Source organism: Corylus avellana, chromosome ca3 (assembly GCF_901000735.1).
Source record: "Corylus avellana chromosome ca3, CavTom2PMs-1.0".
In the NCBI taxonomy this organism is placed as follows: Eukaryota; Viridiplantae; Streptophyta; class Magnoliopsida; order Fagales; family Betulaceae; genus Corylus; species Corylus avellana.
Genome location: NC_081543.1, coordinates 32,149,247 through 32,167,145, shown reverse-complemented (window position 1 = coordinate 32,167,145; position 17,899 = coordinate 32,149,247). Strand labels below are relative to the sequence as shown.

Sequence of the window (17,899 nt, the reverse complement as noted above, 5' to 3'; positions counted from 1 at the left end):
ATCTATCCTTGACCACATGGGAGGATCATGAGAAATCGACCAAGTAAAGGAGCCCCCTGCAAGAGGAAGATCCACCAACCCTTGTTCAGAAATAAAATCTGAGAACTCCATCATAGCATAATCCAGGTGAACTGTACCTGATCTTTCACTAGGGAATCGAGTTACATTGAAATCTCCCCCTAAGCACCATGGCAAATTCCACAAACTTAGAACACCCGCCAACTCATTCCCAAAGAAACCTTCTATCCCTATTAGAGTTCGGACCACACACCTGCAAAAGCCCAAATTGAGTGATCCACCACATTCCTAAAAGTCACAGCCAAAGTGTAAGCCCCTACACATTCTTCTATCTTTTCCACCACCCTATTATCCCACATGATCAGGATACCCCCCGAGGCCCCATTAGAATCCAAACAACACCAGTCCACATGACTCCAACCCCATAAACTGCGTACAATGTTGCAAGACATACCCTTAAGTTTGGTTTCTTGAAAGCATACAATATCTGACTTCCAATCTCTAAGCCAATTACTCACCCTCAATCGTTTATCCCTCTTGTTCAACCCTCTTACATTCCAAGAAATAATTCTTGGCTTCATAAAATTACTGCAGTACCCCTCCCCTTCCTATTGCCACGACTAGAGCTAGAACCTCTAGCATCATAATTCACTAAACACTCCAAATTCCTGACCTCCCTCTTACCCTTTGTACCGCTGCCCGAGTTGGCTACCATTGCATTATTTCGGCGTTCCCCCTCCAGGAAAGTCAAAAGGGCCAGCAATTGCAGTTTATGACCCACATACGATATCCCCACAATTGGATAAATCTCATTTGCACACTAAACTACCCAATCTGAGTAACCCGACACACCCTCTGAAATAGGCACATAAGAATTTAGAGGAGCATGCCTGTCAAGATTACCAATACTCTGGATCTCATTCCCTATCTCAACCAAATCAGAGGACCCATGGCAAATGCTAGTGAAGTCACAATCAAGAGGGGAGCACACTACAGGCAAGCCCACCATAGCTGGAGACCCCAAATTACCCAATCCTTCACTAACCTTTACTCTGTCCTGGTTTATCTCTCTAGGAGACCAAGCCACCAGCATGTTGTCCTCTGTCAACGGAGGTAAATTCTCCACAGTCGTTGTCGCGCCTCCTCCCAGCAGATTCTGAGGAGTTCCGGCGGACTGGATTGCTAGAATCGGCACACACAAAGAGATTCAGACACTCTAGGGAACCACGCGTAGTAAATTAAAAACTCCAAGCACCATGAATCAAACATTGAACTTACTATTACAACACGTGAGGTTCAGACAGTAGAATACTTTCTTGGTAGGCCAAAACCTTTTAGGGAAAAGACTGTCCAATTTAAAAACCATGTTAGGTTAGACTTCGGTCAAAATAGAACCAATCCAGTAAACACCTAATCAAATAGCTAGAAACCCGAGAATTGTAACTAGCACTCTTAAACCCTCATTCCCATTTTGCATCACTATTTTTGTTTTTCTTGTGAAGCGTTGTGTACTTGGGTTGCATCCCTTTTCGCTTTTAATAAAAATTGATTATTTATAAAAAAATAATAATAATAATAATAATAAATAAAAATTTTAAAAATTTTAAAAAAAAATTTAAAAAAAAAATTAATAAGTAATGTAGTATGTATCAAAAAATGCAGAGGAAGCACCTAAATAGAAGGAGAAAAGAGAACAAGAAAGGAGAAAAAAAAAAATCATAAAGGAAACACCTATTCCGATTTACAGGTCTGTCACTTCATTGCATCCAATCATGATTGAAGATTGGATGGAGCAGGTCTAAAGTAAAGAAGTTTGGAGTTGGCTTAAGTTATTGTTCAAGGCCTATAAAGGTCAGTCTTCCGGTTGATGCTCGCAACACCATGGCTAATTTCTTATCTTAAAGCAACATTTCTGTCAATTAGCAAAGATTGACATTTTACATTGCAAATTGCAAAGTGGAAGGTCCAGAAACTACAGTAGGCTTGATTGTGAGACACTACAACCGAAGGAAACGAATTGTGACATACACCACTAAAAGCACGTAATCAACTACTTTCTTCCTCGCCAAATCCACTTAAGAGCTGCCTAATCTATCTCACTTGATCATTTCCATGATATCCAATACCTTCACCAGCATTATATCAATATAAAACTTCTAATTTCTATTGGCTATTAGCACTTGAAAATGTCACAAGCACAACCATTGCACAAAATGATGAATGAATTCATGTAAATAGTTTCAAAAACTCTTACCTGCGGTCTACCCAGAAGTCCTGCCGTCCTCAGATTAAACCCAGCAACTTCATCATCAAGCGACCCATCAGCACCGCTATCATTCTCCGCAAATCCCAAGTCCCTCAGCCGAGCCGATAACGACCCAATGTCTCCTTGCGCAGTCGCACCCACATCACTCCTCAGCCTACTCCCCTCAACATCCACCCGCACCACCGCCACGGCGTTCTCCTCTGGCCGAAACGGCACCGGCAGCCTCCTGAAAAACTGCTGAACTAACCCATTCAAGCCCGCCCCAAAGTCCGCCCCGGCCTGCCCTATCCTATTCCCGATATCTAGAATCGCCGACACTCCGTTTATCCCCGAGCTATCGGTCGCCAATCCGAAATCTCTTCTCCCGAAAGTCTGACTCGGGAATTCAAGGTCGAAAAGCTTCGAGTTCTGGGGATTGGGCCACGGAAACGACGGAGGGCTCATGTGAGACTGGATCAAGCCCGTGAAGCCCTGCGCGAGCCGGTCCGCCAAGTCCAGACCGTGCCGCTGCACCTCCTCCCATGCCTCGAACGACCTCTCCACCGACATTAGTCGAAGAATTACAACCTTTTCCCTGCTCTTTGGTCGCTCACTCCCTCTTCATCCAAGCTAAAATTGATTTTCGAAACAGAGGGTTTAGGGCTTCGATTTAGGGTTTTTGAGTAACAGAGCTCACAGGAATGGTAAAATTTGGGAGCTGAAATTAGGGTTTAGATTTCTCCAGAATTTGAAAGCGTGAATTAGGGATAGGGAGAATCTGAGGTTTAAACGGAGAAAATGGTATGGCAGGCGTTGCAGAAAGAGACAAAGTAGAGAGAGAGGAGTTTGTGTAGGAGATGATAGCCTACGCACGCCGGTTGCACAATGCGCACGTGATTGGTGTCGACGCCACGTTGGCGGTAAATGCTATGGCTCGGAGGATAGAGATTTTATTGCAGGGAATGCAGGCGTCACGGCTGGTGAACTTAGATACGGTAACGGCCAATGAGATTTAAGCTGCCCCATTCGCATTTATTTTCATTTTCATAAGAAAGTAATACGAAAATTGCTAATCCTTGTTAAGAGTAATACTAGAAAGACCATTTTTGTCCATTTTTTATTCCTACAAAGATGTTGTAACTTTTAAAACGCTTAAAGAAAGTTGGACATTTGAGATAAGAACAATATAGCTATAATTTATATCATCATAAAAAAATTATAGTTATGAAGCTTTAAAAAAAATCAAGATGTTAAAGAGAGAAGATGGTGGGGAGATGGGTGGGGGGATTAATGCATTGTAGCAAACCTCTTTTGGTAGAAACATCCAGCAAAGCTGTCTGGTCCAGGAGCTTTAGAGGTTGCACCTGAGAAAAAGCTACTAAATTTCCTCCGTTGTAAATTCCTTTAGTAGTTGCATATTTCTCTCTTTTGTGACACGTGTTTCTACCTCATAAATACAGTCCTCAATTCCTCCGGGCTCAACCGTGCTTCCACCTCCTCCTTAGCATCCTTTCATAAGAAAATCACTCCCCCTCCTCCCCGATAGGATTCACAATCAGCATACCTTCGAATCATATTTTGTTCCTTAATGATTGAAACAAAGGTTGTTTGAGGCTTCTTTTCATTTACCATCCGGCAAAGATGTCGAAGTGTCCTAAGATTTTCAAAACCTCAGCAATTCCAATTAAGGATACTCAATGTGCTCAACCACCGCCATTACATTCGTGTAAGATTATTTCGTCCCTGCATAATGATATTCCCCCTTCTCTGCAACCTTTTATTCCCCCTTTTGGCCCTAGCCCAATTCTCGTCTCCACACTTTTCCATTTCTTCCCTAGCCCAGAGTCTTCATTCTTTCCATAATCATTTCCAAATCACTTCCTACTATTTTCCCCTCCCTATCGATCTACCTTTGAGATTGAAACATGCTTTTTTTTATTTTTTATTCATTAATTGCATTGGTATTCGACAATTCTCTACATTGATTTTCACCAATTCTCTCTTCCATTCTATCAAAGGCTTCCAAATTTGCAACAGAGAGAAGAGGGAGAGGGAGAGAGAGAGAGGAACCAATGGCTAGCCGATTATGATAAGAATATAATGGTTGAAATCGATTGAAAATCATAAAATATGGTAACTAAAGGGATAAATCAATCAATTCGAGGGGATTGAACTTCTAATTAATCATTTTGATTGGATCAACCTCTAATTGTTGCATAAAATACTTGATGTTTTTACTCATTGAATTGTCATACGACATCTACGTCATTTTATAGAGAATGTTACAACTTATTCAAAAAAAATAATTATTATATAATAATACCTAAGTTAAGGAGATTGTAATGATATACAATCATTATGATTATGAAAAACATTAAGGGAGGATATTATGAGGATATTTTAGGATCTTATCATCCCCCATCCTTTAAAGCTTTTGAGATAATTGGTAATTTAACAAGGTATTAAAGCCAAAAGTCCTAAGATCGAACTTTCAATTCACTCTCCATTCAAAATTAAATATTCCACGTATTGTGCTTCACTTATTAAAAGGGAGTTTAAGCCTACTTATAAGAGGGAGTGTTAAAGTATTGATTAAATTATCAAATTTACATTTTTCTATCCGCTTAAGTTTTTGAGATAAGTATTGATTTAACAAAAAGGAATATATAATTGCCTAATTTATGTTACATTGAAGGCATGTGATTGAGGTTGACTCATTAGTTTTGATAATTACTCCATTTCAATAAAAGCTAGTCACATTAATGGTGATATAGGATGATGATATCAAGAGGAAACCCCAATATTATGTCAATTGAGTATGTTAATGTAGTAGGGGAAGAATCGTGTTAACAAATTTATTGGATTAGTTAATCATATATAGTTTTGGTATAATATCTTTTCATAAGTAATGTAAGCGTAAGATGCCCCTAAGTATATATACAAATGAGCTCTCATAAGCAAAACCCCAAAAACAGGAAGAACACCCTCAACCCAACCAACCCAAAACGCTCACCAACCCAACACCCACGAGGCATCAAAGCCCTAAACACCCTCAACGCTAACAAGCATGAGCCTTTGCCCTTTCCACGACTAGACTATGATCCCTTCGCATCATAGTTAATAGAGCATTCTAAATTTAGTTTTGGTACAAGTTTCCCCCCACCTGGAGGAATTGCGGGCTGGGGGTGAAGTAGCCATTGCTGTTTCCATTGACGGCACCACTGCGTTGCATACATTGCATTTACATGCTTCCGGGAGAAAGTAGCTTTTTATGCAGCCTGCATCCCTATCTTCATTATGAATGTCTTAAAGTCTTTGAAAATCTAGCAATGCTTTTACCTTGTTGTTTGAGTTGTTTACTGGGAGGCATTTCAGTCTGCAATGAAAGCAGAATACCTGAGATTCATGGCCTGCCTTCTCTGAGGATATCATTCATAATTAGGAACTAAACATGGAGTTGAAGGTACGTAATCAAAGACAAATAACAAAATTTCCACCAGAATTTGCAACAATTGCTTTTCTAAAACACAGGTCATTGGGTAAGGAAGCGTATAAGATAGTAATTGCTCATTCCATGGCTTGAAAGCCTACCTTTTACTGTTCTATTTTGACCCGGAGGGATTGACCTTGTTATTTTGAGCGACAATAGAGGACAAAATATATAAATAGAAAAAAATGCTCATAAAAGCATATAAGCACCGGACTAGACTCACTCTTACAAAACTATGAAAGTGATGATGATTAGTGGGTGATTGACTTTCTTCCCCAAGATTGTTAGAAAATTTATTTATGGTAAGAGTAATGATATACATAATATACCACATTTATATCTCACAATTATTTTACAATGCTAAGTGCCAAACCCAAGTACATGCTATTGCAAGTAATAAAATTCTTGGTAAGACCGAGGTCGATTCATAGGGAATGGTAGATATTCAAGTAAAATTTATATTATCGTGCAAAGAAAAATAAAATGATTTGGTTTTTGTTTTCCACTAAGAGTGGAGCAATAGAGTGATTAGAATAACAAAATTAAATTAATTAAAATAGAGCAAATGAAAAATGAATGAGAAAAATCACTAGGTCTTCAAGGATCCACATAATATTCTATTAAGAATTCTTGAGACAGTTTTAATTTAACTAAGTAGAGAATCAACTCTCCTAATTGGAAGGTTTAACGATAAATTACTAATTAAAAATAAGGAAAAATTACAGTTTACCCCCCCAAAGTTGACAGCGTTTTTCAATTCGAACATCAAAGTTTCAATTTTTGCAATCCACCCCCACAAAGTTCCAATTTTTTTCAATTCGACCAATATCATCCCAAAATTCCCATATTGCCCCTGATTTTATTTTTATTTTTTTTATTTTTTATGAAAACGAAAACAAATTTGGGGGTGCAAAAATGACCAGATGACCAAAGGGGTGGCTACGGCCACCACGAATTTTTTTAAAATTTTTTTATAAAAAATAAAAAAATAAAAATTAGGGGCAATATGGGAAGTTTTGGATAAAATTGGTCAAATTGCAAAAATTTGGAACTTTGGGGGGGTGAATTGCAAAAATTGAAACTTTGGTGTTCGAATTGAAAAACGCTGTCAACTTTGAGGGGGTAAACTGTAATTTTTCCTAAAAATAAAGTAGATTGAGCATGAGTTTGATTCAAAATTTGATCTCAATTTCATGTTAAAAGAAATTAAGCATTCAATATAAATTCGAATCATAACAAATTAAACAAAAAATAATCATTTGATATAAACAAAAATGGTAATGAATCAAAAACATCTCGTCAACATTGAATCGATTGCAAATTAAAATCATTCCCAACAATCATTAATCTATGAAAAATATTGAACAGGGTCTCAAGAACACAAAATAATAATATTAAGTTTCACCCATAGCCCTAGCTAAAAGATTAGCCCCTCATAATCATGGAAATAAAATCCATGATTAAAAATGCTAACATTAAGCCAAAAAAAAAAACAAAAAAACAAAGGAAAAAAATACTATTGGCCGAATTGGATGAGAACCCAACTTTTTTTTTTTTTTTGACATGTTCACACAAGGGAAGGGGAAGGGAGATTCGAATTAGTGACCTCCGCTTTATGAGGCATGGTCCACAACCGATTGAGCTACTTCTTGAGGATCGGGAGAAAACCCAACTTTCGGACTCAAGCTCTCCCCATCCGTCTCCTCTTGTTCATTTCATTGAATTAATACTTCTTTTAAACTTAAAATTTAGTAATTACATAATACTCTACAACTACTTGTAAAATGAAAGAATTATTACAAAGTAGGTATGAAAATGTTTAATTTAATAAAATAAAATTGCACATTTAAACTATATATTATCACCGATTTGATAGTATCAACCAATATTTGAATCAATTGTAACTTATGAGGGAAAGTTCCTAGCACATTCGTCGTCGTCGTCAAGCTAAATTGATTCTTTATTCCAGCCGGGTTTGTACACGTTAATGGTTCTTTATGCTACCGAAAAGTTTGTCATCTTCAACACTAGAGTGCTGAATTTCGAATTTCTTCTATCTTCCTTCTTTTTTTATTTTTTATGATTATTTTTTGTATCTTTTTTAATGGCTAATTAAGGTAGAATGTGAAAAGATTTTCGTCTAACATTCTTTAGAGATTTCGTCCAATTTTATATGGCGCTTTGATGAAACACTACAAATTGTGTTTGTAAAGACCCATGCATCACATTTACCCTGCTTATGGTTTCTAGCGTACCAGCATTTTTGCCTTATTATTAAGTGTATATATTTTTGATCTCCTCATGATTTTTACTTTGATAAATGCTACACTAATTCTCCTAAAAAATTAATTCTCAAGTGATGTGTTACCATCCCATAAGATTTATTATTTTACGAAATGTGTCATTATCTCATGAGATGATGACATCACTTACAAATCAATTTTTGAAAAAAAAAATGGTAAATATAACATTTCTCTTTTATTTTTGATGAAACTCGATGTCCAACTGTCCAAATACCCACTCCAATCCCTCGATGGCTCTAGGGGTGTTAAACGAACAAGTCGTTCGCAAGCGAGCTCGGGATCGACTAGTATAAAGCTTGGATAGTGCTCGACTTAATTAATAAATGAGGCGTTTCGTGGACATAAATACTGGCTCGAATATTAAACGAAGTAAGCTCGGTTAGGCTCGTGAGTAGCTTATATAAGACTTAAATTAGTAATTGTTCACATAGTTGCTCATATTAATATTAAAAATTGATAATTTTTTTTTTCCTAATAGCATCATTTTATTATAAAAGGATGCACATTCTCTTTCTTCGAAACTAAGTGTCTTGTTATCTTGACTCAGGCTCCATACTCGGCTAGCCTGGCTAAATAAATGCTCGTATGCAAGCTAACTTCTTAGACCGTTTAACCGTACTTAAAGTTTAAATTTAAAATAAAAATAAATAAATTAAATATAAGAGCCAACTTGACTCGACTTATTAAGAGTATTTGGGTGGTTGTCGGGCTGGGGTGGCCGCATGGTCTGGGGGTGGCGGCCGGCCACCCCAAGTGAGGGAGGGCTGGCTAACCAGCCACCCCTTCAATTTTGTTCTTTTTTTTTAAAAAAAAAATTAATTAATTTTTATTTATAATCTAGTGTACTTAAGTTTTAAAGTTTTATTAAGTCTAGTGACATCTAAACTAAATTTATTAAAACTTTTTTTTTTTTTACTTATCAAAAAAGTTTTAATAAATTTAGTTTAGATGTCACTTTTTTATTGGTCGCACAAAACGCCCCTCCCAATATAAGTTTTTCTCATAACTAAATACACTGGATTTTTGTTGAAACAAGCCCTCTCTCCGTGAATCTGCACAAGAGGCCCAAATTGAAACCCACAGCCACTGTACACCGATGAAGAACCCACAGCCACAGCGGTAATTTTTCTCTCTTTTTTCTTTGTTTCCTTTTGATTTCTCTCCCAGCCGTGGAGAGAAGACTCAGCAGAAAAAACCAAAAAAAAAACTGAACAGGCCACAAACGAGTCTGGTCGTGTGTCTCGTCGTCGACTGATTTCCTCACCGACGACCGATTCCCGGCGATTCCGCCGGTGATTGACGCTGTATAATCTCCTGGTCTTCCTTCTTCGCCATTTGAGGTTCGTTTTTGAGCCCCTCTACGGTTGATTGTATCAGTATTCCAGATTGAGTTCGAAGACTACCAACCTAAATTCCTTTCTCAGCGGGTAACATAATCTCTCTTTGTTTTCTATCTCTTTGCCTAAATATCTATTTACACTTTGTCTAACCCTCTTTTTGGTTGATGAGAAAATCGAGCTAACGCAAATTCCTTTCTGTTTCATATGCTTTGTCCTTTGGGATTTATTTATTTATTTTTTTCAGAAAATTTCGTATTGGGTTTTCCTAGAACTGGAAAACAGCCAAATATTTGTGCAAGTTATGTAACTTATGTTGTTTTGAGGCTCCCAAACTGTGACAATTTCAAAAAGTTCTAAACTTAGAATTCTATTACAGTATTCTTGGGGATCAAACTAAGGCTTGTGCTATGTAAATATGTAATGATTAGTTGATTAAATTACAATCCACATCCAGTAATAGGTGATATCTGTTTCCAAGTAATCAACTTGGTCATGGGCGTATAATACTTATATATGCGTAATAATAATATTCTCTGATTAGTATCAAAATATATTTTCACCATGCTTATGAATTTGAATGAAGACTTGCCCATTTTGAGATGATCAATAAACTACACACAGCCAAATCTAATCAATCAATTTAAAAGCATATGTAAAATATCATCTAGCTATGAATAGACATTTCGGCAAGCCCCGAATAGAGATGGCAATGATGTTATCAGTTGGGAATGGTATATGAAATGGAACCCATAATACTACATATAATTTACTTTATTGTTGCTGATTTTGGTTAGCAAATTAGTTGCATGCATATGCATCTTTATGTGTTATCCATATAGAGCGTGTTATCTACTAGAGTTGAATTTGAATATTCTACATTAATTATCTTGAACTAATTCAAGTAATTACAAATTAGGTAGTTATGGTTATTTGGCAATTTGAATTGTCAGAGAGGGAAGCTCAGCCCTTGGTATATATATATATATATGTGTGTGTGTGTGTGTGAGAGGAAAATGTTGATGCTCAAGAAACATAGTGGCGAAGCAGACAAGGAATAGTAGAAGTCCATTTTAGAAAACCAAGAAAAGTTCCAGGAAGTGCTTGAGAATGTTACAAAAAGTGTGGTTACCTTGGATTTTACTAGTTATTGGAACTTTACACTGCTTTCAAGGGAGTATGAATTAGAGGTCTTGAAAATATAGTTCCAATTTTGGGAGTTCTTAAGTGAAAGACGCATCAAGTTGAGGATAGGCATGATTTAAATCATTGGAAGTGCATAAAGTGAGCTTTTATAGTGCAATTAACATGAAAACGTGGTGCATTTGGAGCTTCCTTTTTTCATTTCAGGATCTTGCAGCAACTTTGATGATTAATGTATTATCCTCTAACCTAGGTTACATACTGAAGAAATGCAATCATTAGTTAGTGTTATCTTATCCAAACCTGTCCCTGTGAGTATTTAGTTTGTAAGCTTTATGAGAACTTTTGTTAATGAATTTACTCCTCTCTTTAGTACAATTCTTATTACTTGCAAACAAACAAACAAAAAAAGGGAAAAAAAAAAAAAAACCTCCATGAGGAATGGAATTAATCTTTCACATTTCGGCAAGATCTCAATGTGCTTCTTATTTGCTTCCTTAATTGGGTGGAATCATTTATCAGCATGGTAACATCATACCTAATTTAGATTGTTTATGTGCCATTCAGCCCGTCACCAGCACTTCCCTGGAACAGCACTGTAACACCGCACCACTCAACCACTGGTTTTGATATTTTGGGATCCCATCGCCGAATTACAACTCGGACTAAAGTTTGAGGTCTCCGAGCCCAATACATCAACACCCCTTTGCCTCCTTCTCGCTTTGGAAACCAACGACTGAGTGATCGCCGTTTCAGGCTTATTTGAAGAATGGGAGAGAGAAAGGTGCTAAACAAGTACTACCCGCCGGACTTTGACCCCTCGAAGCTTCCGCGGGTCCGGAGGCCCAAGAACCAGCAGATCAAGGTCCGCATGATGCTCCCCATGAGCATTCGCTGCAACACCTGCGGCAATTACATCTACAAGGGCACCAAGTTTAATTCCCGCAAAGAGGACGTCGTCGGCGAGGTTGTTTTTCTCTTTCCTTTGGCTTTAGGGCTTCCTAACAAAATTGAAAGCTTACATAACTGTTATATGTCCCAACATTGAAATTTTTTGTTACTATTAAATTTTCTTATTTATTTAAATTTTAGGGTTTTTGTCTTCTAAACGTGCTTAAGTTGATTGAACATAAATTTCAAGTTTAGCAGATTTTTCTTAGATAGAAATTTATCATTGGGCATTCTGAAATTTATCAATGGTCGCTCGGGTTGAGTTCTGAGCCATTGTTTCTTTTAAACCATGACTATTCTCTTGGTTTAATCTTAGTCCCATATCTTGTATAAAATTCATCCTATCCTAGCTCAGAGAAACATGCTGCTGTTGTTAAAAGATTTCTAGTGATATTGGTTGTTTAGAGCATAGAAGGTGACTAGAATGCCTTAGTGTCAGCCTTCATAGTTATTATTGCTTCTTGGTTTTGCCTATTCCGGTATAGTACTTGTGTGGCAGGTTTCTTAGTGCGAGATTTGAATATGTGATGTTTAGGTGAATTGTATTATTAATGTTTAATTATTTGCAGGCATATTTAGGAATTCCACTATTCCGATTTTATTTCAAATGTACAAGGTGCTCTGCTGAGCTCACGATGAAGACAGACCCTCAAAATTCAGACTATATCGTTGAGTCTGGTGCAACACGAAATTTCGAACCTTGGCGTGAAGAGGACGAGGTAAAAGTTTATCCTTCCGTATACAATTTTATATATCACATTGTTATTAGCATAGCTTGTGACTTCATTGATAAGTTATTCCTTTTATCAGCTAACAGAGTCGGAGAAACACAAAAGGGATGCTGAAGAGATGGGAGATGCGATGAAATCTTTGGAGAACAGAACCTTGGATTCAAAAAGAGAGATGGATATACTGGCTGCACTGGATGAGATGAAGTCTATGAAGGTACTTGCTTTAGTAAATGTGTTTTATGTAATAGGGCATCCATTTGACAGTGGAACAAATTGGAATCTTTAAGGGCTTGAATAGCTTTGTAACTTGTCTTTTAGACATGTTGCCATGAAATCATCATCCTGTGTATGGTATTTTTGTTTTTATTTATCAATTAACACATTGATGAAAACCCGAAGGCAATGAGATTTTGGTACTAATGCGTGTTTCCCCCCTGTTTTTGCAGTCCAGACATGCAACTGTGAGTGTAGATGCCATGCTTGAGGCCTTGCAGCATACAGCTGTGCAAAAGGTATGACTGATCTGCTCTATATATAGATTAGTGTTGCTCTATGTATAAATTACAGTCCAGACATGTCTATCAGTAAATCCCAAAGGGCTGCATGTCACCATTCCATTGGATTAGTAGAGTTGTTTACATATGGTAAGCCTTGTATGTTTAAAAAACTTTTGTCTTGTGTGTTACTGGTGAGTACTTGGTCATAGAAGATGAGGAATTTCCAATGCAGTTATGGCATACAAGATTGGGTCAAATTACCCTTTGCAATCAAGCATAATGGACATATGGATTGATTTGTCCCGACTACTAGATATTGTTTCTTTCTTCAACCGGCCACATGATCTAATTCTGTAATGTTGCTTCAGTTGTGGCTAACCGGTCCTTAGCTGCCTGGACTGTATCAGTATTCCAGTCTGTGAGAAGTTCTTCAAAGTTCAAAGAACCACGATGATTCTATTTATTCTGTGAACTTCTTTCGCCGTTACTTTGTGGGGAAGACGAAGATTTATGGGGTGGGGATGAAGGAGATTTTCCTTCTCCTTTGGTTGGTTTCCCTCTTGCCACCCGCTTAGACTAGGCTTTGATGGGAGATCCATGTGAGGGGATTGATGTTGCCCCTCGGAAGGTTAAGGGTAGAAGGGAGCTTAGGAACCTAGAATGCTCTATTGACTATAATGTTAAAGGAGCATCCTCTAGGCGGGGGAAAGGTAAGACTCTCGCTTTCTAGTGTTGAGTGCCTTGGCGGGTGTCGGGCTCTATTGTATTGTGGGCTTTGATTTTGAGGGCATGTCGAGTGTTGGGTTTTGTGGGTGGCCTTGTTGTTTCGTTTGGGTTTCTTGCTTGTTTGGAGCCTCTTTGTGTATAATGCTTGTGTACTTAGGGGTGTCTTACACTTTTTAATAATATAAATTCATTACTTATAAAAAAAAAATCATATTGTTCTGACAATTAATGATTTGTATGTTTCCAGGAGAAAAAGTTGGAAGAAGAGGATGAAGCACTTATAAAATCAATATTTCATGTCAGTACAGCCATTCTACTTTTACAGTCCTCTTCTCCTTCTTTTTGTTGGGGGATATTTGTTTCTAAGTTAGTTTACTTTGTTAAATCTTTTGCAGAATTCAAAAGATTATGTTCGAAGAATTCATGATGAAGATCTTGACGATGATGAAGATATGATTCAGCTTTCAAGTGGCAATGGTGAAACATCTTTTGATCAACCAAAGGTATAGTTATGTTGTAATAATAGTTTGTGTATTGTTTTGGGATAACCTTTATTTTAGGTTCCTTGGTGGTGGAAAAAAAGTTATTGGTTTTTTAAGCGGACTGCCTTTCTCTTCCAAATTTTAAGCGGACTACCTTTTTGAACCAGACCCTTAGTTTTCCAAACGGTAAACTTTATTTTGTAAATCATGGTTTTGAAATTGGCTGCTTAATTTAGTGGAATATTCAAATTTTCTGATTTTGCTGGCTTATATAACACTTCTGAAATTGAAATTATGACCTTCCCATTGAATTCGAGAGTTACCAGTGAGATAAAAATGGTTTTCTTGCAGTCATATAAATCGAAAGGAACATAAAAAATAAAAAGGATGTGAAGCTGAAATTAGTATTGGGAACTGCTATAAAATAGATTATAGTCACTCTTACTTTGCTTTCCAGATGAAGAGAAAAAATTCTTTTTCTTTTGGATTTTAGAGACCATTCGGATGATTTTACATGCTTTTCAGATGCATTCTGGCATGCTTACAAGTTAAAACTTGCTTATCGATTTGTTCCTTCCCTGCCCCCTTCTTTCCTCTATTGTAAATCATAGTGATATGCATGGCTTCTAAGTGAAAAGAACTTCATAAGTTATAGTCTTTCATAATGGTTACATATATGCTCCCTCCATTCTTTTTATTTGTTGTTTGTAACTTTTACTTTTTAAATGGGCTTCATCAATTGTTTTCTCATGACAATAAAGACTGTTACTTTCCAAAACTACCCATGATTTTTTGGTGCTTTATTCTGTGTGTTCTTTAATTTTTTGCTTTATTCTTTGTTAACTAATACTACAAATTAGATTGCGGGACATCCCAAAGAGGAATAATCTGTGAACTTATGTTTGCACATGATTCCAATGCAGAGGAGAAAGGTCTCTGAAGAGCTTCCTGGTAACCCGACAGATTCTTTGGCAAGAGCAACTTCTGCTGATTGTCCCACCAACAAAGGTCTGTGACATGTTAGATTTTTTCCCCTTCGTACTATAGAGAAGTTGGAGTGCATTGCCATTATTCATTGGAATTGGGGGTTGGGGGTGGGGTTTGAAGCAGCCATCGCTGTTTCCATTGACAGCACCACTGCCTTACATACATTGCATGTGCATGCTTCCGACTGAAAGTACTAGCTTTCTCTGCAGTCTGCATCCTATCTTCTTTATGAATGTCTTATAGTATTTGAAAATCTAGCAATGCTTTTACCTTGTTGTTTGAGTTGTTGACTGGGAGGCATTACAGTCTGCAATGAAAACAGAATACCAGAGATTCACGGGCCTTCTCTGAGGATATCATTCATAATTAGGAACTAAACATGTAGTTGAAGGGATGTAATCAAAGATGAATAACAAAAGTCCCCTTGAATTTGCAACAATTGCTTTTCTAAAACACAGTTCAATGGGAAACGAAGCGTATCCGATAGTAACTCCTCATTCCATGGCTTGAAAGCCAACCTTTTACTGTTCTATTTGACCCAGAAGGATAGTCCTTGTTATTTTGAGCCGACATCCATAAAATTCAATGGTCATTATTATTGGCATTTTGCTCTATGAATGGAATTACTGGTCAATAAGTTTTTGAGCTGAAACTAATGAACTTTATTACACCTTTTTCTATTGGAGTTTAAATTGCGATATTGCTGCTCAAGTTACATGTATTTCTCCCATCTAGAAGATTGATTCCTAAATATAATATAGATGATTTGATCTAAATTTGATTTCATCTGGCCTGTTCTAACAAAGCAAATACGAAACTAGGTCTTTATCTGTTTCAATGAGTGTACCAATGTCACTGAGACATGAATTTTAGCTGTTTCTTAGGAAATACCATTGGTAATAAATACCTTGGGTAAAGGAGCAGAAGGTATACTATTTATTATGAGAAAGATTACTTTGAGCACAAGGTAATATATTAATTTGTAGTGCTACTGTTGACTGCAAGGCAAATTATATAATTTCTTTATCTTTTTTTCTGTTTCTGAAATATTGCATAAATTAGTTTGGATCATTTGCGGTATTTCCCATCAGAGTAGCGAGATTCATGTTGAATGTTTGGTTGTTGACAGAAAATGAAGGTGGTTCAGGGGCTCCTGGTGATGCTAAGTTAGTAATCAAGTCTTCAACCGTTAGGATTTCGGTTGTTAAGAAAGCAGCCTCTGACGATAGCAATTCAGCGAAACTGGAGAAGAAAGATAACACAAGTAAACTACCAGTTGTTCCAGAAGATAGCAGTCTAAAGCATACAAGCACTGGACTAGCCTCACTCTTACAAAACTATGAGAGTGATGACGATTAGTGGGTGATTTTAAGGTAGATTGTGTATAACCATTACTTTCTTCTGCAAGATTGTTAGAAAATTCATTTATGGTAAGAGTAATGCTATATTTTACATTTGTATCTCCCAACTATCTAACAATGTTGATGTGACAATATCAACTAATGTTTGTCATCTTCAATATAAGAGTGCTGAATTTGGCGATTTCTTTTATTTTTTAATTATTATTATTGAATTAATTCTTGCATCTTTTTTAATGGCCAATCAAGGTAGAATCTGATAAGATTTACGTCGAACATTCTTTAGAGTTTTTGTAATGATCACATCCATGGACCAATTTTGTATGGAACCAATTTTATATGGCTTTTGGATGAAACTCAACAAATTGTGTTTCTAATGGCCAACGCTCGTTTCTAAAAAGAAATGAGATTGAGGTACAAGTGATGGAGATGTTTTCCGTGGGGCTCATTTAACCGAGCACAAGTCTTTTTTCCTCAGCAATTTTATTGGTAAAAAAGAAATGGACGGGTCGTGGCGATTTTGTATTGATTATTTAGCATTGAACATAGTCACCCTTAAGGACCAATCTCCAATACGCATGGTAGATGACATGTTGGATGAGTTGCATGGGGTACTACCACCAAATACGAGCAGGGCCGACTCAGGCCCTAGGCGAGTTAGGCCCTCGCCTAGGGCCCCCAATTTAATAAGGCCTAAAAAAAAATTTTTGAGTTAAAAAAAATTTATTTTTGACCAAAAAAAAAAATTGAAGGCCCAAATGTTATTTAATAGGGCCTAAAAATTTTTTTTATCCAAATTTAATGCCTCAATTTAATAAGACCCCAATTAATAAGCTCACTATAAATTTTAAAAATAATTCAAAAAATAAATTAAAAAAGGACAAAGCATTAAAGCCTTATACATCATTACGCCAATTTCCTAAAGCTCCTGATGCTACAGTACACGCCTGACGCTACAGTACACACCTACATCATTCATTCATCCTCTTGCCCTCTTTATAGAAATTTTTTGTTTTTGATGAGAAAATATAAACGTTATAAATAAAATATTACAATTTATTTTCTATTTATTATTTAGCCATCTAGGGAAAGTCAAGAGCCAAAAATATAAACTGCTGTCAACTATGGGCATTTTAAATATCAGTCTCTATATTTTCCACTTTACCTCTCCTCTTTGCTTGCTCTTTTATGAGTTTTTCTTCTCTGCCTATCTCATCATTTTCTGTTCCTCTCCGACTCCGAGTGACTAAGTCTCTTGTCCTATCTCCAAGAACTGCTTCATAATTCCTTTGCCAAATCAGGTTTTATTGTTCTATTTTTGTCATTTATTTTATTATAGTCATAATTTTTTTTTGATAAATCGTGTTTGTTTAATTTGTTAGTATTTTTAATTAAACATGTCTACTAGAAAATATGCATCTGGATATGAAAAACTTAAGAAAAAAAAAAAAAGAGACAAATTGATTGAATCTCAAAAAGGAGCTCTAAATAAATTTGTTATTAGCAATAAACAAAATATTGAGGATAATTTAGGTGAAAAACTCATAAATGAACAAGAAACTCATCAAAAAGAATTAGAAGATAATGAAAATGTTATTGATGTATCTAAATCTATTGTTACAAATATTTAT

The 17,899-nt window shown here is 36.5% G+C and overlaps 1 protein-coding gene across 1 annotated transcript; it reads left to right on the top strand.

Moving 5' to 3' along the window:
- Positions 1-9,092: 9,092 nt before the first annotated feature.
- LOC132175978 (uncharacterized) lies at positions 9,093-16,461 on the top strand. Its single transcript, XM_059588078.1, has 9 exons — positions 9,093-9,483; positions 11,104-11,503; positions 12,057-12,206; positions 12,298-12,432; positions 12,665-12,730; positions 13,689-13,739; positions 13,837-13,944; positions 14,847-14,931; positions 16,040-16,461. Exons 2-9 carry the CDS (start codon positions 11,306-11,308, stop codon positions 16,267-16,269), a joined length of 1,023 nt encoding a protein of 340 aa, XP_059444061.1. The 5' UTR covers positions 9,093-9,483; positions 11,104-11,305; the 3' UTR covers positions 16,270-16,461.
- The last annotated feature ends 1,438 nt before the right edge of the window (positions 16,462-17,899 follow it).